Source organism: Microplitis demolitor, chromosome 4, assembly GCF_026212275.2.
Source record: "Microplitis demolitor isolate Queensland-Clemson2020A chromosome 4, iyMicDemo2.1a, whole genome shotgun sequence".
NCBI classification, from domain to species: domain Eukaryota; kingdom Metazoa; phylum Arthropoda; class Insecta; order Hymenoptera; family Braconidae; genus Microplitis; species Microplitis demolitor.
The window spans coordinates 6,994,906-7,017,538 of NC_068548.1; the positions used below are offsets into that span (position 1 = coordinate 6,994,906).

The following is a 22,633-nucleotide window of genomic DNA, read 5'->3' on the forward strand; positions in this document are numbered from 1 at the left end:
AAATTTTAAAAGACTAGAACTTATGTTTCGCGCGTATGTCACTTTTTATATATTTATTTAAATATATATACACTGTAAATAGAAAATTTGCAGAGCGAATGCGAAGCGGATGACTGTTCATTTATTTAATCCCCTCGGAGTGAAATTTAGTCCGAAGGATAGTTTATTTTAATATCGAAACTCCGGTTCGGGGTAAACTCGAATTTAAATAATATTCGTAATCCCTTCGAATTTACAACCGATTTCTTACAGTGTGTTCTGTAAATTATATATATTTTTATACTGTCTGTATTATAGTCAATTCAGCGTTCGGACAAGAGGCTCATATACATTTGATCTCCTCTTCATTATATGATCATTTGAATTTATAATTTTTTATAGTTATTCTTTATACTCTCGTATCTTAACCAAATTAATTTATCTATAATACATCGTATATATTCATAATACACAAATTAATATTCATACCCTGTCAAGATATTTTTACTCAGTATAACCTTAATAACAATAATAAATCGTCAAATAATTTTAGCCTACCACCTTGTCACGTTCGAGACATTTCATAAGCTTTGGTCCTCCCCCATACCCAGTCTTTATGCTCTGAGCTCTCAACCACTCGGCAATTTGCATATGCAGATTACACGATACAAGTAATTAATTTCCAATCAGCTACCGTTACTAAAAGATTAACTATCTAACTAAATTAACAAACTATTTTATTATTTAATTCTTTATTATTTACATTTACACAGTAAAAAATATTGTGTATCTGTATGAAAAACGGTCCGTGTTAAATTTTTTGTGTTGATTATTTTATGTCGGATCAACACAATTCTGTGTTACTTAAAAATTTTTAATCGATTTACTACTCAACACTTTGAAAGTGTTACCTAGTATAAAAATCGATATTATCAACATTTATTAAGTATTACTTTAAAATCAATACAAAAAAAGTGTTGAAGCGACAGTTGAATTGTTTTAAAAAAAAATGTCTTTCTTCTATTCACGCGGGAAGCGCCATTAAGCATTAGTTCTGCTTGGTTAGTTATTATTTTTGAAACATTGATTTTATTTATTTTCAATTGGACATAAAAAAATTAAGTTGACAAAGATCATGATTCGTATAGTTTAAAAAAAAATATTTAAAAAATTGCATCTGTTGCTTTTTTACTTTTCTACATGCGCATATTTATATTTAAAATTTTTTTTTTGTTTTCGTAATTGATTTGTTGATAAAAAATTCTAAAATTGTTAGCTGTCAGCTAACTTTAAGATCATGTTTACTATCACAAAATAGTTCAATGTTAACTAATAATTGTTGACACTTTTGATAACCTAAAAATAATTTATGGTATAAAAATAAATTTACAAGTAAACATTTTTTTTGTGTCACCATTAATATTTAAAAAGTGTTGAAGTTACTTCTCATATTAGTCGAATTTTGTGCTAAAATTTTAACACAAATGTTGTGTGGACCGTTTCTAACACACAGATTGTGTTAATTTTAACACAATATTTTTTAGTGTATATACTTCTAGGCGATCCTGTAAATATTCAATTTTATTTATCATTCACCTCAGGAAATTAAGTGATCGCGATAAACTCTAATCAATTATTTACACCAATGTCCTTCGACCTCCAGCGTTTGGTTAGATAAATTTAAAAATAAATGTGTTCTTATCGTCTCAACGAGACGCGAGCCAGCTCTTAGCGAGAGCTTTTAGCTTCACCTACAGATTTAAGCTTTTAGGTTTTAACTTTAAGGTTTGCCTCTCGAACTAGAAACCAATCCAAGGTATAGCACACATGACATCGTGTTCACAAACTTACTGGCACCTGTTACACATCTCCATTGGTTTGCTCTTCTCTCCTCTTCTCTACTCTAGTCTAGTCTAGTCTTGTCTTGTCTAGTCTTGCAGCAAACCAAGACCTTAAACATCCACCAGAAGCTAAAGACAGGCTACATATCCATAGCTGGTACTATAGCGCCGGTTACCCTGACAACCGTACATTAACTTTATCGTATAATTACATCGTGGCTAACACACCCGCAGTATCCAGTCCCAACCTATGTCCTTTATAACAGCACACATTCTCACGTATTCTGTATCTCGATATTTCCCTACGCCAGTGTGTTAGCATACAAGAGTGTGTGTATGTGTGTGGATATTGGTACCGGCATCAGTATCCCATCTATTTACAGGTTATTTGCGGTCGATCCGACATATTCGACGATATTATCCCACCCATTATTTTCTCATAAATATTTACAAGTGTTTTATGTATCTACATTGAATTTATAAAACTCGGTGATACTGTAAATATACCAGAATATATTTATTTATCTTTTTTTATTTTATTTAAATAAAATCATACACTTAGTGATGAATAAATTTATGAGCTAAATTATTTTTTTTTATATGATATACTTTTTATTAAATTTTTATTACGGTTCAGATTAATCTTTTTTACTTCCTGGGGTCTGAATTATTGAGTTAATGTAAAAATACATAAGGACCTTTTTTTTAGAAAATTTAATTTCCTATAAATTTGTTTCTGATAAATTTTTTCGTATCTCCAATATTTTATCCAGAATATTTATTTAACGATTATTATTATAATAAAGTCATATTAATTTAAAGTATGTCTATTTTTGGTATAGATATATGTATATAATTAAATTAGTAATAAAGCACAGTTTTACACCGGCATTATCATATAATATTAATAACAATTTTAATAACCCTTAAAACTTAACAGATTAAAATCTGTCAGATTGAAATCCGAGGTATTTGGTTGGTATTTCAACAGAGCATGAATACGATAACTATGAAAAGCACTTCTATCCAACAATGTACGTATATAGATCCCAGGTTCGCTAATTAAATTTTACAGAGCAGAGCTTTTTCTATGAATTTTCCACAAGGATCCATAGCTCCATCTCCATCTTCGTCTCCAATTCCGTCTCTTCTTACCACCTACCAGTGAGTGAGTGAGTGAGTGAGTGAGTGAGTGAGTGAGTTGAGCTGAGTTGAGTTGAGTAAAACTCCCTCAACTCTTTTTCGACGAATCCACGCGCTCAAGTGGAACGCAATTAACGTTTGTCAGCAAAAACCCGACGACATCACTGGCACGCCGAGGACAGTGAGTCGACCGCGCTTAAACTTTCCTTATTACGTTCCAGCCTCCCTTACAATCATACTCAAGCTCCAGCTCCAGTTCCAGCTCAAGCTAAAACTCTCATCCTGGTTCCAGTCTACTCTTACTTGTTGTCATTGTCGTACACTATAGTTTGGCATTCATCGCTCAAAATTTGCTTGGATGCTTCTCGATTAAATATCTTGGTAGATTCGCGATCGCAGAATGAGAAGAGAGGATCATGATAATGATAATAAAATATAATAAAAGTTTTAAGGGAGTAGGATGAGTGCCAGCGGTGAATTTATTAGACCGGATGCTCGTCCCATTACTGGACCCCAAGATACAATCCGCATACCACCAGGCTCACTCACTGACTATGCTGTAAACACTCGGGCTGAACCAGCTAACCAACTATTTTGCACACTATACTTAGCGCCTCGATGCAAATTAATAGCCAACTTAGCTTCTTGCTTACTTTTATTTATCCTCTTTGTCATCTACTTCCAGCTAATGGAATTATTCGAAAATTATAGTCTCGCATTTTTTTATTTATTTTTTCCTGCACGGCAACCTCTTTATTCAGATAACTATCGGGCTTTCGTCGAAAGTCATCTTACACTTTTTTTATAGACAATTTAATTCTCTATAATTTTCTTCTAATACATTTTTATCGTATCCCTAATGGATTAATCAGAATTTCTAATTCTTAGTAAAGAAATTATACATTCTTTTTAGATCATTTATTTATCTAATTCTTTGAATTGTTATTGCGGTTTTTAATTTTTTACAAGTGAGTTGGGTGTTTTTATTTATTTATTTTTTTTTTTTTTTTTCAAATGAGGCCAAAGATTTTTTTTTCGGTCAGAGGTTAAAAATAATAAAATTAGTGTTTAACTAACGATTTAGAAAATCACGTAATCCAGAATCTAGAGCCTAGAGTCCAGAGTCCGGAGACCAAAGTGGACATTTAGGGCAGCAAGACAAATTGCATCAAGAGAATAGCCATTAAGTCAGCTTGGGCTTGGTGCCCCTTGAACCACTAGCACTCTGTAGTGTTCGTATCCCATCCATACGTCTGGTATCCAAACCAATGGTACAGTACCTAGTGTCTAGTGTCTAGTGTCGAATGCCTCCCAACAGACCATGCTGTTTGGTTAAACGTCCTTCGATTTACATTTCCGTGGTACATGCGGTCCTTATAGTCTCCAAGTATCTGTTAACGCAAACTATATCTTTATCTATAAATACTTTTTTGGCTCAGCAATCAAAGATACGGCAAAAAATTCTCAAAAACAAAATTATTCAAAATTTTATTTCCTTAAAAAAGGTCTCTATTACTTTCCATGTAAATTTAATATAAGTCATTTTAATTTAAAATTTCAGTTACAGAAAATTTTAATTTGTTTATATTTTTTTATAGAGAATTCTTTATAAAAAAATATGAAGTCGTTTTAGTAATAAGTCTACTAGTTTACTCGTAATCAAAGATAAAATAAAAATGCTTTTTTTTAAAAAAAAAAAAAAAGTTTACTGGCATCGAATGGGCACCAAAATCCTTTTTTTTTTTTTTTTTTTTTTTTAAATGAAAAAAAAATTCATCACGAGAGGTGAAATATTTAAAAGTTTAAAATAATCTGTATATAAATATATGTATATATAACAGTTGGTTTTGGATCAAAGGATTAAAATCCTCTTCGGCCTTTTCTGTTAACCGTAGCACGTAACACTGTAAACCACCAAAATCCGGCAATGCCGAACGCGTACGGCTCAGAGATCCGGTTTTTTCAGAGTCTGTATCAACGCCCCAGTACCTTCCTAGGTCGAGATGGGTTTAAATTAACAACAAAACCCATACAACCTTCCATATATTTTTTTTTTACTTTTGAAATATACATACTCGACTTTTTTTTATTTTTATTAACAAAATATGTTTTTATTATTATTATTTAAAGAAAGGTAAAAAAAAATATATGTATATAAATATATATTTTTTTTTCAATCAATAATCCACTGGAGGAATTTATTGAAATTTATTTGCTGGGAATAAATAATAAATAGAATCCCATTAAATTTTTTATTAATTACAACGTAACGTTTGTTTAAGTAAAAATTTCTCTCAGTATTTATTATATTTTTAATAATATTTATTTTAAAACGAGTCAAACGCAAATTAAAATTAATTTTTAATATTATATACGCTGTAGAGAATTTTTAATTTGACGGAAAAATCTCTTTGATAAATTATAAATTGATAAAAAAAATAATTAAATTTATACGAGATATTTTTTTTTTATTATTATGAAAAAAAAATAAATTGAGATTTTGTGACAGGTTAAAAATTTATTAATATTTTCATTTAAATTGTTGGTAAACTATCAGGGATATGATAAAACTCAATTGAGATAAAATTCTAGAGAATTACATTTTCAGTAATTGGCTGTTCATAAAGAACGTTTACACTTACGTGGGTGGAGGGGGTGTCGCTTACTTTGACAGGGGGTCTGGGGAAACGTGATATTCCCAGCTCATCCAACAATATTGAAAATTTTTTCCTCGGTTTTTTTTTATTCTATTTTTTAGTTGCAATAGAAAGTCATTTGGTTCATATTTGTAAATATATATAAATATTTCTAAGTATATATTTATGACATAATGGGAGGGCAGGTTTTATCATTTGTGACATACTATTGATAGGGGAATCGCAGAAAATATAACATAGCGTGATGAAGGGGGGTCGATTTAAAAAGATAAAATTTTACGTGACTTATTTTATGAACGGTACCTAATAATTTTTATGAATTATTTTAAAAACTGCGAGATCGAAGTAAACTTTTTTTTTTTTTTCTAGTAGATTTCTTAGAAAATTGGCTATTGTATATATTCTCAGGGTGGATTTTTTCATAAATTTTGTCAAAACCTATCATAATTGATATATATATATATATATATATATATATATATATATATATATATATATATATATATATATATATATATATATATATATATATATATATATATATAGTTATACACATATATTTGCACTGTTTTTTTTTAAATATTTCGATGCATTCGAAATTCATACAAAATGATAAAAAAAATTTGTTTTTTTAGTTAATTTTTATTGGAAAGGTTGAAAACAATTAAATACATCAACAACGAGAAATTTACCTCTTTGCGGTCGCCGAATGGCTTTTGTTTTTTTTTTTTTTTTAATTAATAAATAAATAAAAATTTGAATTAAATAATAAAATAATAACTCGAGTAATGATGGCGTAACTCCAAGTACAATTGAAGTAAAAAAAAAATATTTGCGCAATTAGTTGAATAATTAAATGAGCTACTTAGCTTTTATGACACATAAGCGCAAATGCCAAGTCAGTAATTTGGATATTTGTCAAAGTGATATTTTAAGTAATTTTATTTTCTTTTTATTAATATTTCATAAACTTGGAAAAATTATTTAAATTCAGTTCATGAATTAAACTGAAGTGTTATCTGAATAAAACAAAAAAAGGGTCTTTTATTTGTTGTTGGTGTAAGTACATCGTGAAACAGATTTCCGTGTCGTTTGTGTAGCTAATGTGGTAGCCGCTGTGTGGCTAATGTTCGTTATCTCATGTTTGGCTTTCTAATGGGTTGTTTTAATGGTCTAGTAGACTCTAGTCTACGATATATCCTATATTTTACAGCTCGACATTTACCTAACTTATATTTCTATTTATTTCATATTTACATATGTTAAATCATTTATTTACTTTGAAATTACTTTAATCATATAAAAAATTTATTTACTCTCTGTTTTACCCCCATAAATAAATTTTTCTACCCTGTTCATTTTACCCCCAACTTAATTTTTTTACTCTATCCATTTTATCTTCAATTTTTTTTAAATTTCCGTTTTATTTATTTTTACCTTAAAAAAATATTTCACAATGACTATTTTGGCTGAACTGTAATTGCATCAAAGACAAATTTAAAAACAATTGAAAAAATAATAAAACCAACGGAAAAAGAATAAAAAGAAAAACAACGACATTAAATAAGGTGTTCTCAAAGGAATTGTTTTACTACTGAAGAAAACCACAAAAACATAAAAATATTGCTTACATATTTCCTCATATTTTCTTTGTTTTATATATATGTATATATTATTATTATTATTGTTATTATTATTTTTTTTATTTTGTCCCCGCGGTCCCCGTTAGATTCTCTAGCCAAGACTTTAACCCCGTGCACCACCGCCGGCGTAGTACAAAGTTTTGTCCTAGCGGAAAATATCCTTCGGAAAATACATATGTCGAGCGTTCGATCGGAAAATAAATGAAAAACGCGTCTGATTCCCCAGTCGCCTACTCCCCACAGCTCCCGACTCGATTCAACTTAACTCAACTCAGCTCTCCTCAGCTCATTCCTTTATACTCTATTTTCTTGGTCCTTTATTTTATTTTCTTAGCTATTTCAAACCCATAACATATTGATACTCATTTTTACATCGGACAAACTCAACCAATGCATCAAACAGACACATTTTTAATAAAAAAACAAATTTTATTTTTATATTTATCAAATTGAAAGTGTCAAGTGGACATATTTGACAATACCATCGATATTCTAATTTTAAAATGGATCAGCAAAACTGTCGAGTGTCCGAATAGCTAGCGTGTGAATCACAAAATTTTTCATAGAAAATTTAATTTCCTACAAAATTGTTTATTATAATTTTTACTCTATTTCAAATATTGAACTCATAATTTTCTTTAAAATATAGCTCTCAAATTTTTTCCCACTCTAATTAAAATTATAACTAAACCATCGATTTTACTAAAAAATAATTAGTATCTTTTTATTGACGACAAAACTTCCTACAACTTTTTCCTCTATTTAAATTTCTTTGCTTTTGTTTACAAAGATATTTATCACAACTTTCAAGTAAATAATAAATAACACCTAAACAAATATATAAACTTATAGATATCTATACATACGGTATCGGACGTAATGGGTCATTATCTATCTTTATTATACAGTTCATTTTATAATAAGACTAGAATATTCGTCACGCAATATTGCAACGGTTTGCTGAATCTATTTCTGTATCTATCTTATATTAATAAAACAGGATTTATGGTCAAGGATAAATATTATTTTATGTATTTATATCTATTGATGATAATAATTATTTATTAATATCATTTATTTTTTTTTATGTTTCAGGTAAGTGATATATTTTATTTTACAAAATGATAAATTATATTTAAACGTCGTTCAAACAAGCTGTCAACTTTGCCAGGTAATGTTACATCCTTATTATACGGAAACTTAAATGTTAATACACTACTGGTATAAAAAACTAGTCAATATATTATCTACGTATATATACACGTATATATATACGTATATGATTGAAACGGTCGGGTAAGAATAACCGCAGGTAACCTATATAGAGGCTTCGAAATCCTGGCATGATAAATTAATAAAACAGAGTTCGTATACAGAAAGAAATAATTTCTTGATGCAAAAATTTTTTTTATGCCTCATGAAAATTTTTTCATAGAATTTATAGAAATTTAATTATTGCTGAATAATTACTTATCTTAGGAATTTTGACGGTTGGGTAAAAGAATTAAATGATTAATTATTTGGTCATTTCGTCAATTATATTTTGACTTCCTTAGCAAAATTTGATACAAATTCTTTAGGTCCAAGTATCACATGTTAAAATAACGAAACTTGATAAAATTAATCAAGTAACAGCAATCCATTTATTTTATTTATTGTTATGTAATTTAATGGAATTCTAGCTATTATATTTGTCATAACTAGTCAAGTAGGTTCTAAAAATACAATCGGTTTGAAAATTTATGCAATATAACTGCCCTTTTCGCCAGCATAACGCTCATAATTCTCATCGTATCTTAATGAAATTTCCTAGACTTATAGGTGAATATCTTGATCAAGTTCGAAGATACACTGAATCGGTCGATTAGAAGTTATCGTTGTTTTAAATTTTCGCGATTTTTCGCAAAAATAAGTTTTTCGCTGTTAAAGTTCATCTTTTAGAACTAAAGCTCATAGACAATCAATATTAAACGTATCTTGAAGCTCATTGAATGAGGTTCAATTTTTATCCTTAAATTTTATGTTTTGACTACTATTTCTTCCAATAAATTGATAACATCAAAAGTTTGAACAAAGTCAAGAAAATGACTAAACATGGTTTTAATTTTGGATAACTTATGCATTTCTCATTATAATTTAATTCCGTTAGCTTTATTTTGTAGTTGATAAAATAATTTTTCAATCTCACTGCTGCGTCATTATTTGAAAATATACATTTTATTAATTATGAATTTACAAAATTTTTTATAACATCTGTAAAGAAATTCCCTTGCATTCTAACTGCCAGAAGGCATTTTTTTGTAATTAAAAAAAACAAAAAAAAATTTTTAAATAGAATTAGTTTCGAAAAGTGAATGACAAACAGTCGGTAGTCTTAAAAATATATTATTTTTATCTGTACTTAACTTAGCGCTTAATTTCACGACTAACTTGGCAGTCTGCCCACTAAATACTAGAGATTTTTGGTGACATAGTACTTGTTCATGGATGAAGTGGCGCCTGTTTAAATTTCTCAAGTATAATCTATTACCATTTTACTTTACTATTCATTCATTTCAGCTATTCCATTTATTTTTACGAATAAAAATATCCTTTAATGAATTTATAGATACGAATTTATGTCCTCTGGTTATAACATGCTCTCAATTTTTTTAAATTTACTAAAAGCGACAAAATGGCCGCTTTACTATTTCTGTATGAGATTCTAAAAATTTCATGAGATGTGTGAATAATTTTTACTCATAAATTCCCCACTTCTATAGACAATTTTAAATTTAAATTATGGGTTTTAAGTAAAAAGTTAAAAAGACCTTTTTTTTGTAAAAAATGTTACTTTACACAAAAGAGGTTTCAACAATTTTTTCCATAAAATCAGTAGTTTTATTTCAATCTTAATTACAAATAATTAATGAACTCAGGAAAAAAAAGTAGATTAAGACTGCAAAGGAAAAAATTTTTAATTTAAAATTGTGAGTTAAATATTGGAGATAAGGGAAATATTATAACAAATAATTTTGTCAGAAATTAAATTTTCTATAAAAAATATCCTCATTATTTGTTTCGTAAATTGACTAGTTTGCCTCCACTTTAAATTACAAGTAAATACACATTTTAACTATAATTTCGAGCGCAATAAAGTAATCAAGCATAATTAATTTCTTTAATTTAAAAATAGTAACTGCATTTGAACATAGTTTAGTCCAGAAGTAGGTTAAAGCAATACAGTTTGTAGTAATGGGTGAAACGAAGGAGCAAACGAATCAGAAACTTTTAAATCCAGGTACCCAATGACATTTTTGCATAGAGCAGTCGGTAGTCGCTATAGCGAAATATTCTTAGGACTAAGTTTTTCGTTCAACGAGTTGGCAAACTCTTTCGCCCTATTCATTTTAGCTTTCCTTAGCATTTTCCTGGACTCTTGTCTGGTACTATACTTTACTAGTAGTAGTCTTAAACTTTTTTCCTGGGCAATGACCGCTATTCAAATACGCGTAACCTAAAAAATAAATCGCGAGTTCGAGTGGATTTACATCCCGGTTTTACATTACTGGTTATTTTAGTGGGCAGTAATGCTGGTACTACATAACAGTGGTAGAGTTCTGAGAGCTAATTCGCGCGAAAGCATATTCCCTTTCGTGCATGGGAGAAATTTTATTTTTTTTTTTTTTTTCTTTACTTTACAGACCAGACTGGGCTTTTTGCAACCACCTTTCCGCGGTACTGCTTTATCTCAATATGGTTCTGGCTCCACTCGTGATGCTCGTTCGTTAACCCAACTTGCACTTGCCGCTCTTGAAATATTCAAATATTCTAAAATATATATATTTTTTCCCTTTCACATTTTTTTCACACTGACTGTGAAATCTTAATACCTTTTCACCCTTTATTTCTTTAGCTTTTATGTTACATTCAGAGCTACAAAAGATGGAGGAGGAAAATGTTGAGTTTCGAGAACAAAGGAAAGTGTGTTAATGGGATTTTTTGTTTTAAAATCGTTCAGCCTGAGAGTAAAAATCTATTTTCTGATATAAAGGGATTTATTATGTTTTTATTATATTATTTTAATTATTTTTAATTTATCACAAAAATTTTCATATTTTCAATAAAACGGTAATTTTTAATTATCATTCCCGCCACTTTTCATACTTATTACTTAAAATTATACTTTTGGTTCAACTGTCAAAATTACGAGAAAAACATTATATATATTTTTTATAAAGAATTGAATTTCTTAAAAAAAAATAATCAAAAAAATTTTTTCCATCTCCAGAATCTCATCCAGAGTTCCGAAACTTGACATTAAAAAACCTTTTAGTAACAACTCTCCCTAAAAAGTGTACATTAGCTCTTGGATTTAATTCTAGCTCGGAAAGAGCATTTTAATTTTCCGCTTTTAGCTCTGTAGCTCTGCAGCTCTGTAGCTCGGGCCACAGCACTTACCCTAAATCCAGTGGTCAGCTCAAGTCCATCTCCGCGCGATTATTGTCCTCGCGAGGTATGCATGCCATAGACCAAATAGCCTTCATGCCACTGCATATTGTCCTCTATTCTCGTGATAATAATAACCATAATCATGACAATAATCTCGGAACAATTCGCGAGTGGCAAGCTTACTCTCTATCAACAATAAGCGACACTATTCATGAATCATTGTTTACAATGTCGTCTCTAGTCTCTAGTATGTATAGTCTGTAGTGTCTAGTGTCTGAATCTAGTGTTATTCGCTCGACATTTAAACCAAATAAACTATACGTTTATCATTATTTATCTTTCGAATAGACAGTAAACTCGACAAGAAACTTGTCATGTAGAGAGATCTCAGGATCCCGTAGACTACAGGCATAAAGTTTGTTTATACACGACTAGTAAGTATAAGCACAAGTTATAAAGCGTGGGTGTTAATACTGTGAAATGGCTAAACATATATATATATATATATATAGATAGATAGTTGCTAGATTCAACACTTAGCAGACTCTATATAAAGACTTGTTTAAGATAAGAGCAAAAGAACCCGGATTAGACTCGTTGATTCGATATCCCAGCTCGTAATGATGTCGGGGGTGTGAGCTACGTTCTTGTATAACTTTAAGCTTTGTTTTAGTCGGCATACACAACATACAAATCCAGATCCAGCAGTCACATCAACTCTTTAATGCAATACGTGGAAGTTCATGTTGTCTCATCTGGCCTAATTGCCCGTACATGTTACCTTTAACTATTAGACGCTTGAGGATTCATCTGTCCTTCAGTTTGTATAGTAACCTGCCAGCTTGTGCTGCTTCCATTATAACTGGTACCGTTTTCTAAACTGGTTTAGGATTTTATTGCAGTTATGATAAAAATTATCAATACCTTTTATGTAGACAATTAAATTTTCTATAAAATTAGTCATTATGACAAATAACGTATCTTGAATAGTTTAGCCACAAAAGCATTGAAACCATGAGACAATGAAAATAATGTAATAGGTTATAGACCTCGCGAAATTAACCACGATTCATAATATTCTTCATTCTTATTCTTAAACCAGTATTCCCCCCCCCTGAGCATTACTCCCGATCCTCAGAAGCAATCCCTTATAAGCATTGTGTGCGGGCGCATTGCACGCGACCACTAGCTACTTTTACTGCGCTGCTGGAGAATACGCTTGCGGTCCCAGCAATAAAATATTTTTTAATAGTTATAAACCGGATGCAGGATACAGGATAGAGAAAAGACGCATTAGATGAAAAGAAATTTTGCCGAAATAAATAAAGAGCTTCTTCAGTAGTCTCCTTCTCTTTGATCTTGGTCTTGATCTTAAGAAAACAGTAATTCTGAACAAGAATTAACAAGCGTAGAAGCGGATAAATAATCAGTAGCAAGAGAAATAGTATTGCGGGTTGATGCCTTGGTACGGTGATCGGTCTTACGTGCTGTTGGTTTGGATCGCGAGTGTGTGTTACAAGCTGCACCTACTTAGGATCTCTGGTTCGTAGCGATATCGCTGAACCATGGTAATTTAGCGTGGTCGTTCTTGCGCTTTGGCTCGCCAACCAGCCGAGCGTATGTGCAGCCTGTAAACCAACCTGAGGATAGTTTTACTTGGTATAAGGGGGAATAATGCAAATAGTGCCCTTCTCAGTGGCTTTGAAACAAAGTTGAGTCACGTACGTTCATCACGGGATCTGATATAAACCGCGAGGACGCCGTCCTATGTTTTGCTTCTTTTTCTTGTTCCTCTTCCTCAGTCTGGCGGTTGATATTGGTCTTAGTCTTGTTACTCCTGCCTGAAATCTTTTCACTCTTTCTTTTGCCTCTTTACTTAACCCTCGAGTACAGGTTGGTTAAAATACTTAAATCGTTTACGCACTACTCCGAAGGACGATAATCTACAACCTCAAAACCTTTTCCCTCGGCAACGTTTTAAATTCCTCTGTTGATGTTTCTCAGCGCGGCTTATAGTATAAACACACCGTACATTATTTTTACATATATATATATATATACAAATATAAAAATATCGTACGTCTATACGAAAATGATAATGTGCACTTATGGACAAAATACTTAGCTTTAAACCCCAAGAATGTTATATAGCAGTAATCATAGAATTTTTGGCGCCGTGAGCGCTTTCATGACAAATTCCCGGGGTTAAAATAGCTGGCACCGATTCAAGCCGTCCGATGCGACTGTAAGGTTTCAGGCAGTAATGCCAGTAACCAGCCGGGGGTTGAACAGAGAGTGAACAGGGAGTGAGAATAGCATCGTAGAACCAAGAGTCTAAGTACTGTAGAGTACCAGGAACAATGAATTTCGTACTTATAATTGGATGTGCCGTTGTCGCGGACAGTGCTCTTAATGGTAAGTGCCTCAGAGTGCCCTAGAGTGTACGAGAGACCGGAAAAAGTAAACCGAACAAGGAACAAGTAACCCCATTTGGACGACTGCGACTATCTCTGCGCACCCTTACCCCTCTTATCCTCACTCTCACCATTACCATCACCGAGAATCCTCGAGCCAGGGTTCCAAAGGAGCTGCTTGAAATACGAGGGTCAGGATTGATGAACGCGTAGAGCAGTCTCGAGATTGCTTTAAGAAAATTTTCACATTGTCCTTTTTATTCCGGGAAGCTCTCGGTTGTTTCCGACCTATCTCGTCCACTGTATCTGCATGTAACAAGCTATTCAAGTTATAGATGACTCGGATAATGTTAATGCATATAATGCAGGTAAGGGAAGGAAGGGACCAGAAAACCACCAACTAATGTAAGTAGTAAAATAATGAGAATCTCGGTATCGTGATTAAAATAGCAACATGTTTCTAACTTGGCTAGCAAAGAGGTTTGCGGCGAGCCATTTTAAAGATGGATTCACCGTACCAACTTGAATCAACTTGATTCTTGTTCTTATTATCTTCACTTTAGCTCTTTCTCTCTCGTTCTTGCTTTCCCTCTTGTTGCTCTTATTGCCAGTTAGAAGGGCTTTGTTGGCTTATTGCCTTGGCTGATCTCGCGCCTGGCTTCACACGTATCTCAAACCCTCACACAGCAAGACGCGAGCTCTATCTCACGGTCGAACCTGATCAGAGCTTACCTCTTCATTGATGCCTTGCTCATTAAACTGCGATCTTATTATAACGCTTTGTAATTAATTCCGGTTTGCCGGCTTAATAACAATAAAACTCCAAACAATAAACTCATTACGAGTTAACAAACTCAGTTGACAACCCTCGGAATAAACAGTTCGTGTACCTGAGAGTCTTAGGTCTCGGGGTCACTCTCAGCCTCTACTTCCTACTTTCCGCAACACTCGATTTCCCACAGTGATGAGCTTGCTAACCTGTGTCTTAAGTTCTGTGTCCTCTGTCCTCTGTCCTCTGTCCTCTGTCCTCTGTCTTATGTCCTAACTTCTATGTTCTGGGTTGGAACAACAGCGGTTGTAGTAGTTGGTAAGGACATCGATAAATGCCAGTCTAAGTTATACCGTCATCACGACACACCGTGTGTGTAGCAATCATCAATCCATCACTCCTCAATCCCTCACTCAATTCAATCCTATTCAATCCAATCCTCCAACTTATTTTATATTTCCTACTGGCTATCATTCACTCTGCTTTATTCATCCGACGGATACTAATTCATTCCATTTAAATACCCAACTTTTTATTCCGATAAATATTTTGTTTAGATTTTACATCAAATCCTTCATCCTGCTGATGGAATTTATTATCTTTCTTTTTTTATTTTTATTTTTATTTTTAAAATTGATTGAGCTTTCAAATAAGCTTTTGATCTTCCTAGTAAGTGTAAGTGTCTGTGTGAGTATGTCTGTATCTTGGATGCATGTTTGCGGTTATAATAAAAGATTTAAAAAAAAGGTATAGATGGGTAAGTTGTGGGGCGTATGATCACTTGAAGCATCTCGTATAGTAGATGTACATCTATAACGAGCGCTCTTGTGCGCTTTGTGGAAAAACGGTTAACGCAAAAGCTAAGCCTGGATGAACATGAGGATACAGTGTATAGGATGATGATGATGATGATGATGATGGTGATGGTGGTAGTAGTGGAGAGTGTAGTGCTGTAGAACTGGAGAATGAGACTGGGTAGAAAGAGCAAGAGGCTTGTCAGCCAGCCACCTTGCATGGAAGAAATACCGTTCCCATAGAATGTTAATGCGATCGTTGGTCGGCGCAATCCTCAAGAGTTGTGTATAGTTCGTACTGTATATCTGCAGAGTAGTCAAGTTAGAGGCCGAGGATACGAAGAATCGCTGGCTCCTGTTACACGCTCAACACCGACTTTCATGCTCCCATGCACTCATTGTTACGTAATGCATTATATTGTTACTGATAGATCGATGGGACGCCCGAACTGTCGCTGATTTTCGCTTACTTTTTTTTCTCTATTTGTGAGTTGGGTAATTTGAAAGCTTCAAATCATTGCAGCTTAATGGCTTGAGATGGAAGTCAATTTGTAAGGACTTTATTTGTAGAGAATTATGTTCTGAATCAATAAGATATGAGATAATTTGATCGTGTCTGACTATTTTGTCACAATTTTCAAAAGAAATCGATCAAAATTTCTTTTCTGTAATTTTGAATTTAAAGTTTGGAATTATATTAATAAATTAATTTGTAAAAATTCGTTAAGATGGCCGAATACTTTTCTACAGTAAATTTAATGCTCTACAAAAAAATCTCACAAGTTTTTAACTAAATTAAATAGTTTAGCCGTAAATTAAATTCCAAGTTCCCGACAAATAAATTATAAAAATAAGTCTCGATAAATATATTGATATCTCCAACGATTTTGTCCCAGTCCCAAAAATAATAAATTTAACTCTATAAAAAATAAAGACATAATTCCTCTCGACTCTTCGTATCTATCAATCAAAAGTAATAACTAGTCGGAAATGTATCTCGAGCCTGGAGTGACTCAAAACAGCATTGAAATGATGTAGGTCGTCATGACCGACTAGACCCGTGACCTTTTGCTACTTGCTAGACATCTCAGACCCGTAAACTCGTGAGCCCGTGACATATCTCAATGCCATACAAATATAAATGTACATTCAGGTTTTTGACTTATACTCTTACACATCAGCACAACATCGCGAACGTATTTCGCGGTAACGGTAAGATAGAAATAACTTTAAACAGGAATAAAGATAGACCAAGTTGAGACCGAGTCATGATAATTCGAGATTCGACTCGTGTTTCGCTATATCGACACTCGTAAATCTTATCTCAATGCCCAAGTACGTGCTCTATTGGAATATTCCACCGAATATAACCCGGCAAATCGAAACTTCTCTTACTATTCGATTATACGATTTAAAAATTCATATCACAGTACTATACATTTTAAATATTTTTTACTTATTCTTCAACTCGTTCTTAAAAATTTTTTTTTTACCAACCGAGATTTCCAATCGTTAAAATAAAATCTTAACAATTTCTTTAAAATTTTTTATTTCAATATCAACTACGCGTTTCTTCAGATACTCGAACTTATATATAAATATATAAGATAGACTTACAATAAAGTCTAAGTACTGAATGTGTACTGAGAAAAGACAACTAATTGCAAATGATTACTCACCGGCACAAAAAGTCCCGCTCGCCCAGACACAACTCAAGGCAGTGCTGACGTGACGACGCACTGGTACTTCTTTTAGTGTGACCTTGCAGCCGATGACCTTGGACTCTGTCGATGCACCATGCACGCTCACAAGGTTTAACCGCCAAACAGCTCTTCTGGGCGTATATTGTAAACACTGGGAACTGAGATTGCGTCAATGCACCTGAAAAAAAAAAACATTTGTTTAAATTATTGCTATTACTTTTTATATTTTTTTTAGTCTCTGTAGGGGATACCCTGTTATTAGTAGCGGCATTAGCGGATAACATAAAATTTATAATTGTAATTGCACAAGGCGCAATTGTACTTTATATATATATATATATATATATTTTAAAATAATTTATTTGATTTATTTTTTACGAGATAATATTTAAATTCAATTATCTCGATGAAAAATAGCTCTAACCCCAGTAATTTATAGAAATTTCTTTATTACTTTAGAAAAAAAATTTATGGATACCTTTATATAAGGGGAGCAAAATAGGTCTCTAGATAATTATTATATATTACATACGGCCGGTAATCTAAAAAAATTTACTTTGTGTAAAATGGGCCGTATAAATTTTTTTACTATATCTATTAATATATAAATTCTCCTCAGCGTTAAAAAAATTTTTTTTCATACTCAACCGCAAATCACGATTTTAAAAAATATTTATAAATTTATCTTCGTCTAGATCAAACCGATATTGTGTTAAATGATTCTTCCTATAACTTCCGGATTTGTAGCTAAACCTTGAATAGATACAACTTTACAAGCTACCGCACTACAAGGTAATAGAGCATCGGGATCCTAAGTACATCGCTGATTCGTATAAATTTCATTGAATTTCAACGCACACTCATTACCATCCCAGTATCTTAGCGTCACACCATCCAATCCATTTTGTGCAGACTGCAGACTATAGACTGCAAACTGCAGAGGATCCTATAGAATACATATTCTAGTTGGTATTTGGGTGTCTAAGTAGTAGAAGATGGTTGAGGTACGCCACAAACTTTATCTTTAAACTAAATTCGCTCATACACTACTAGACTCAGAGTCTATCATTGTAGCACTTGTAATTCAACTTTAATGTGACAAACTTGTCTTGGTACATATGCTAACTACATCAAGGCTTGAGATTATTTTAGTTAGTTTATTATGTAACTTTAATGTGTTAACTTACACCAGTTTGTCTATTGGAAAGTTGTATGTAGTTAATGTATTTAAACTTGTTTAAGTTTCTCAATGGGTTGTTGATGTCTTTTATTAAAACCGTAAGGTTATAATGTTACCAGTTTTCAGTTAACAGTTCATAGTTTAGAGTTTTCAGGTCTCGGTTATGAGTGAATGCTTTTTTATCTGTACTATTTTATATTATGTTTTGTTTTAAATGCTTCGTGCACTTGACAACCGACGTTATAGGTTACATTGTATAAATATACATTTATGTGTCTGTGTATGTTGTAACCAGCGAGGCATATTTTAATTGTGGGTGGTCTTTTACAGTAAGTGAACACATGCCATGTAAAGCTGGTTGTTTTTCCGCTTGTCGGAAGTTGAGTGTCTTTGACCACTGGCCCTAAGACTAAATCTCACATTTAACGCTAGCCAATCATATTTTTACTGACAATCACTAACAAACAACAGAATAAAGGTATTAAATTCTATTATTTTTATATTTAACTTAGTATGTCTCCTCAGAAAATAATTATACTGAAATTTAAAAAATTTTATTTTGTAGCTTAGACTATGTAATTTTTTTAAGCCGCAGTACAAATTTATTGAAAAATTTATTTTCAATGACTTTTAATAGGGGAGGGGGGGGGGTCAAAGTGGGTCCCTCAAAATTTTCTATACCTCAATAAATTCGGATGAATAATAAGCTTTTTGAAATTTTTTATATAATGAGGGCTAAAATGGACCACGAAAACTGTTCATTTAATATAATTTATTAAGAAAGTTGAAGATTTTAAAATTACGTTTTAAAGTTATATCGCAGCAAACTATTAAAATGATTTTTTATAATATTAAAATACAATTGTTTTGTAGTTATTTGTTGTGAACACTGGCACACGAAACATGGGTCCAATTTCTACATTGGCCAGATTGAATCCATGGTTCTAAAGATTCTGAGTATAATTTGTCGCAAAAAATACAAGCCGTATCATCCACCGATTGTTTCGATGTGCTTGTTCCTTCCCCCTTTCTTTTGGTTGTCGTCTTCTCCGTCGTTTTAATCGTTGTTTTAATATCAAATCCAAAATTTTTTGGAGGGCCCACTTTGCCTCTAATTTTCGATTTTTAAATTTTAATGGACGCAGCATAATGAAGTGAAAATAAGTATCGAGGGTCTAAAAAGAAGTAAACGCGTAAAAAAAATTAATGATATTGTAACTATTTTCCTTAAGGGGCCCCCCTCCCCTAAATGTAATAGGAAGATATTTTATGACAACTCGATTTAGTCTTTTATGCCTCTCATGATTTATAAATAATTTTTTCTTGTTATGGTATACATGGGATAATTCCTTATAGCTTTAGTTTCGATTTTCACTTTTCATAAATTTTTTATGATAATAATCCGTTCGTAAGTTGTCGAATATCAAAGCCACGAAGATGACCTGATCTACCAACCCATAATTCAAAAAATAAAAATCGCAAATACTTTGTTGACCACTTCTAGAGTTGGTTAAAATCTCTAAATTCAGTTCAGAGTTTTCATTCAAAAGCTAGAGAAAAAAAATTTTTGAATTTCGCTAATTTTAACATTTCGACTTTAAAGTTAAAAAAAAATTATTTTTCATCAAATTAACTAAAAATTTACTAAACCGAAGTCTGTAAGTTTACAAAAAAAAATTTTTCCTACTTTATATTTCAATTTCCGTGAAAATTACAGATCTATGAATTTTAAATGATCGCGAAATGTCCCATTTTACGGCATAAATATTTATTCATAAATGCATAACTTAGAAAAAAAAATCAATGATAAAATACACGATAATAATTTAATATGAGAGTTGTATAATCGAGGCACGTTTAAAGATCCGTTGGCTCATGAAAGATGAATCGTAACTGGTTATGTGCTGGTAACAATCGTCTTACATATATTTAATACACATAAAAGCATCGTAGCTGGAGTCACCCTCACCAGTCTCAAAGTACTAGCCTACGGTAGACTGCAGCAGCGACTACATTGATCGGTGAAAACGACGTCCGTTTGATGCTGAATCGTGCTATTCAAACTCGCATAAGAGCATCCACGCTTATATCCAGCCAACATCAAAGCGCACTTTAAATATTGGATTTATCACATATCAGGACTTGAAACCCATAAAATATTATAACCTTTGAAAACTTAAACAACAACAGAAACAGAAATATAAATAGATATAGCAACAGCAACAATAACAATAAAAAGCTAAATTATTTTTCGTAAATTCAAGTAGGCTTAATGTTTACTACGTGATAAACTACGAGTCAATAAGTCTTGAACTGATGCCAGCAAATTTTTCAATGGTCCTCTAGACTCTAGACTCTAGAGCTGACCGAGTGATGCTCTGACCGATTTAAACAATTTTACCCTGCATCAACTTGCAGCTTCTGCTATAAACCAACCAGACAGTTATGCAATCCAATGAAAAATTTCCATGATTCGCATCTCCAAGTGACCTAGTTACTGATACCTATCTAATGCCCGGGAAAATTTTATATATTAAACTTAAATTATTTCCAAAGATCAAAGCATCCTTCTTCTCATATTGAGTGAAAATGTTATCGAGTCCTATAGTAGATTACTAAAGTTAAATCAAGCAAAACAGGCTAGCGTACGACTAAACTTATGTCTCAACAGTTTACGGTTACTATTAATACGAACATGCCAGTCCGATACGGCAAATTACACCAGAGCTCATCATTAAGCCCGGCTATGCAGAGTAAGTATCCAAGTAGCCTCCCTATTATCCATGTACTAATAAATTATTTATCTGTACTTTGGCATCCAGTGTGCTTTGGATCACTCTCTGGTGTATCATCAGATACCTGAGGACAATTGTCTTGACGCTGATGAATCAGCAATTCTTATCTGCTTGGTGAACAATAAAAATCAATTTGCTTTTGATGAATCCTTGTTGGATAATGAAAAATTATAATACCGAGCCAATATTTAAGCCGCTTAAATAAATATCAATATTAAAAAAATTCTTATTAATAATTAATGCCCTACTTGATTATGCATTAAAAAATTCATTTCATTATTATTCCGTTCATTATAAATTCTTTTAAACTTTATTACCTGCTACTGTTATATATTTTCATTCTTTATACATTTCTCGCGAATGAACGCTAAATTAAACTTTTATAAATTTTTATTTTTTTAAATTTTCCTTTTCTAATCTCGGTAGCCAACGAGGGAGGATTAATAACTATTTTTATCGCTCTCGAAATGGTGAAAAATTAAACTCGGTAAAAACCAACGGGATGCTCTGCTCACGTTTACATTCACGATATCACGGACTATTAGCGTAGCTGTATGCAAATTGTGTCTAAAGAGAAGAGGGTTGAAGTTTAGGGATTGAGGGCTTGGCGCGACTGTGACGCGACATTACCAATGAAATCCCCATAAATTATAACCTCTTCGGGTGAATATTCGGTTAATATTGCAATGTAGTAAACACGTATATGTTTAGACAATATCACAAATTCAGAATATAAACCCTTTTAGACTTATTCTCGGATACACCTTTTCCATGCCTTATACGTGGATCGATTACCGCCAACGTAAGCCAACGTGAGCATTATTCTACCTCATCTGCTCATGGCTGACTAGATATCCACGTCTTGTCTGCCAACGGACGTTAAAATAACTCCTACTAAAACTCAAACCCAACACCACCAATACTATTACACCATGGGTATTTAGTATTCCAATGAAGTGTACAACAGTAACTTCCCACGGTTATTTACTGCCACTCAGGGTACTGTCTTTTTAGTATTCAAAACCCTGTTTTAATTTTATTATTTACCTGATCCGATTATGAAGGTGTTAATTGTTTTTGCATACCATTCAAACCACCAGCATATCCTAGATTTTTTTATGACCTGCATGCAAAAAAAAAAATCTGGAAAATTGTTGAACCTGCGGGCCCGCTCAAAAATTTCCTGCTGTTTTCGAACTCCTTGAGCTCAACATTATTGTGAATACATTTCGGAGCTCGAGAGCACTCTTGAGTACATTTATTTTTTAAGCTATTCGAGCTCAA

At 32.3% G+C, this 22,633-nt stretch overlaps 2 protein-coding genes across 8 annotated transcripts in view; one reads left to right on the plus strand and one right to left on the minus strand.

The window, feature by feature from the left end:
• The window catches only part of LOC103570427 (autophagy-related protein 16-1), a 182,768-nt gene that overhangs the window by 24,383 nt on the left and 135,752 nt on the right, over positions 1 to 22,633 (plus strand). The gene's annotated exons all lie outside the window — the stretch shown is intronic.
• The window catches only part of LOC103570426 (uncharacterized), a 123,705-nt gene that overhangs the window by 15,218 nt on the left and 85,854 nt on the right, over positions 1 to 22,633 (minus strand). For both annotated transcript variants that reach the window (XM_008548159.2, XM_008548158.3), the window contains one exon: positions 17,351 to 17,552. In XM_008548159.2, the coding sequence (XP_008546381.1) occupies positions 17,351 to 17,552 (202 nt within the window). The remainder of the gene's footprint in view (positions 1 to 17,350; positions 17,553 to 22,633) is intronic.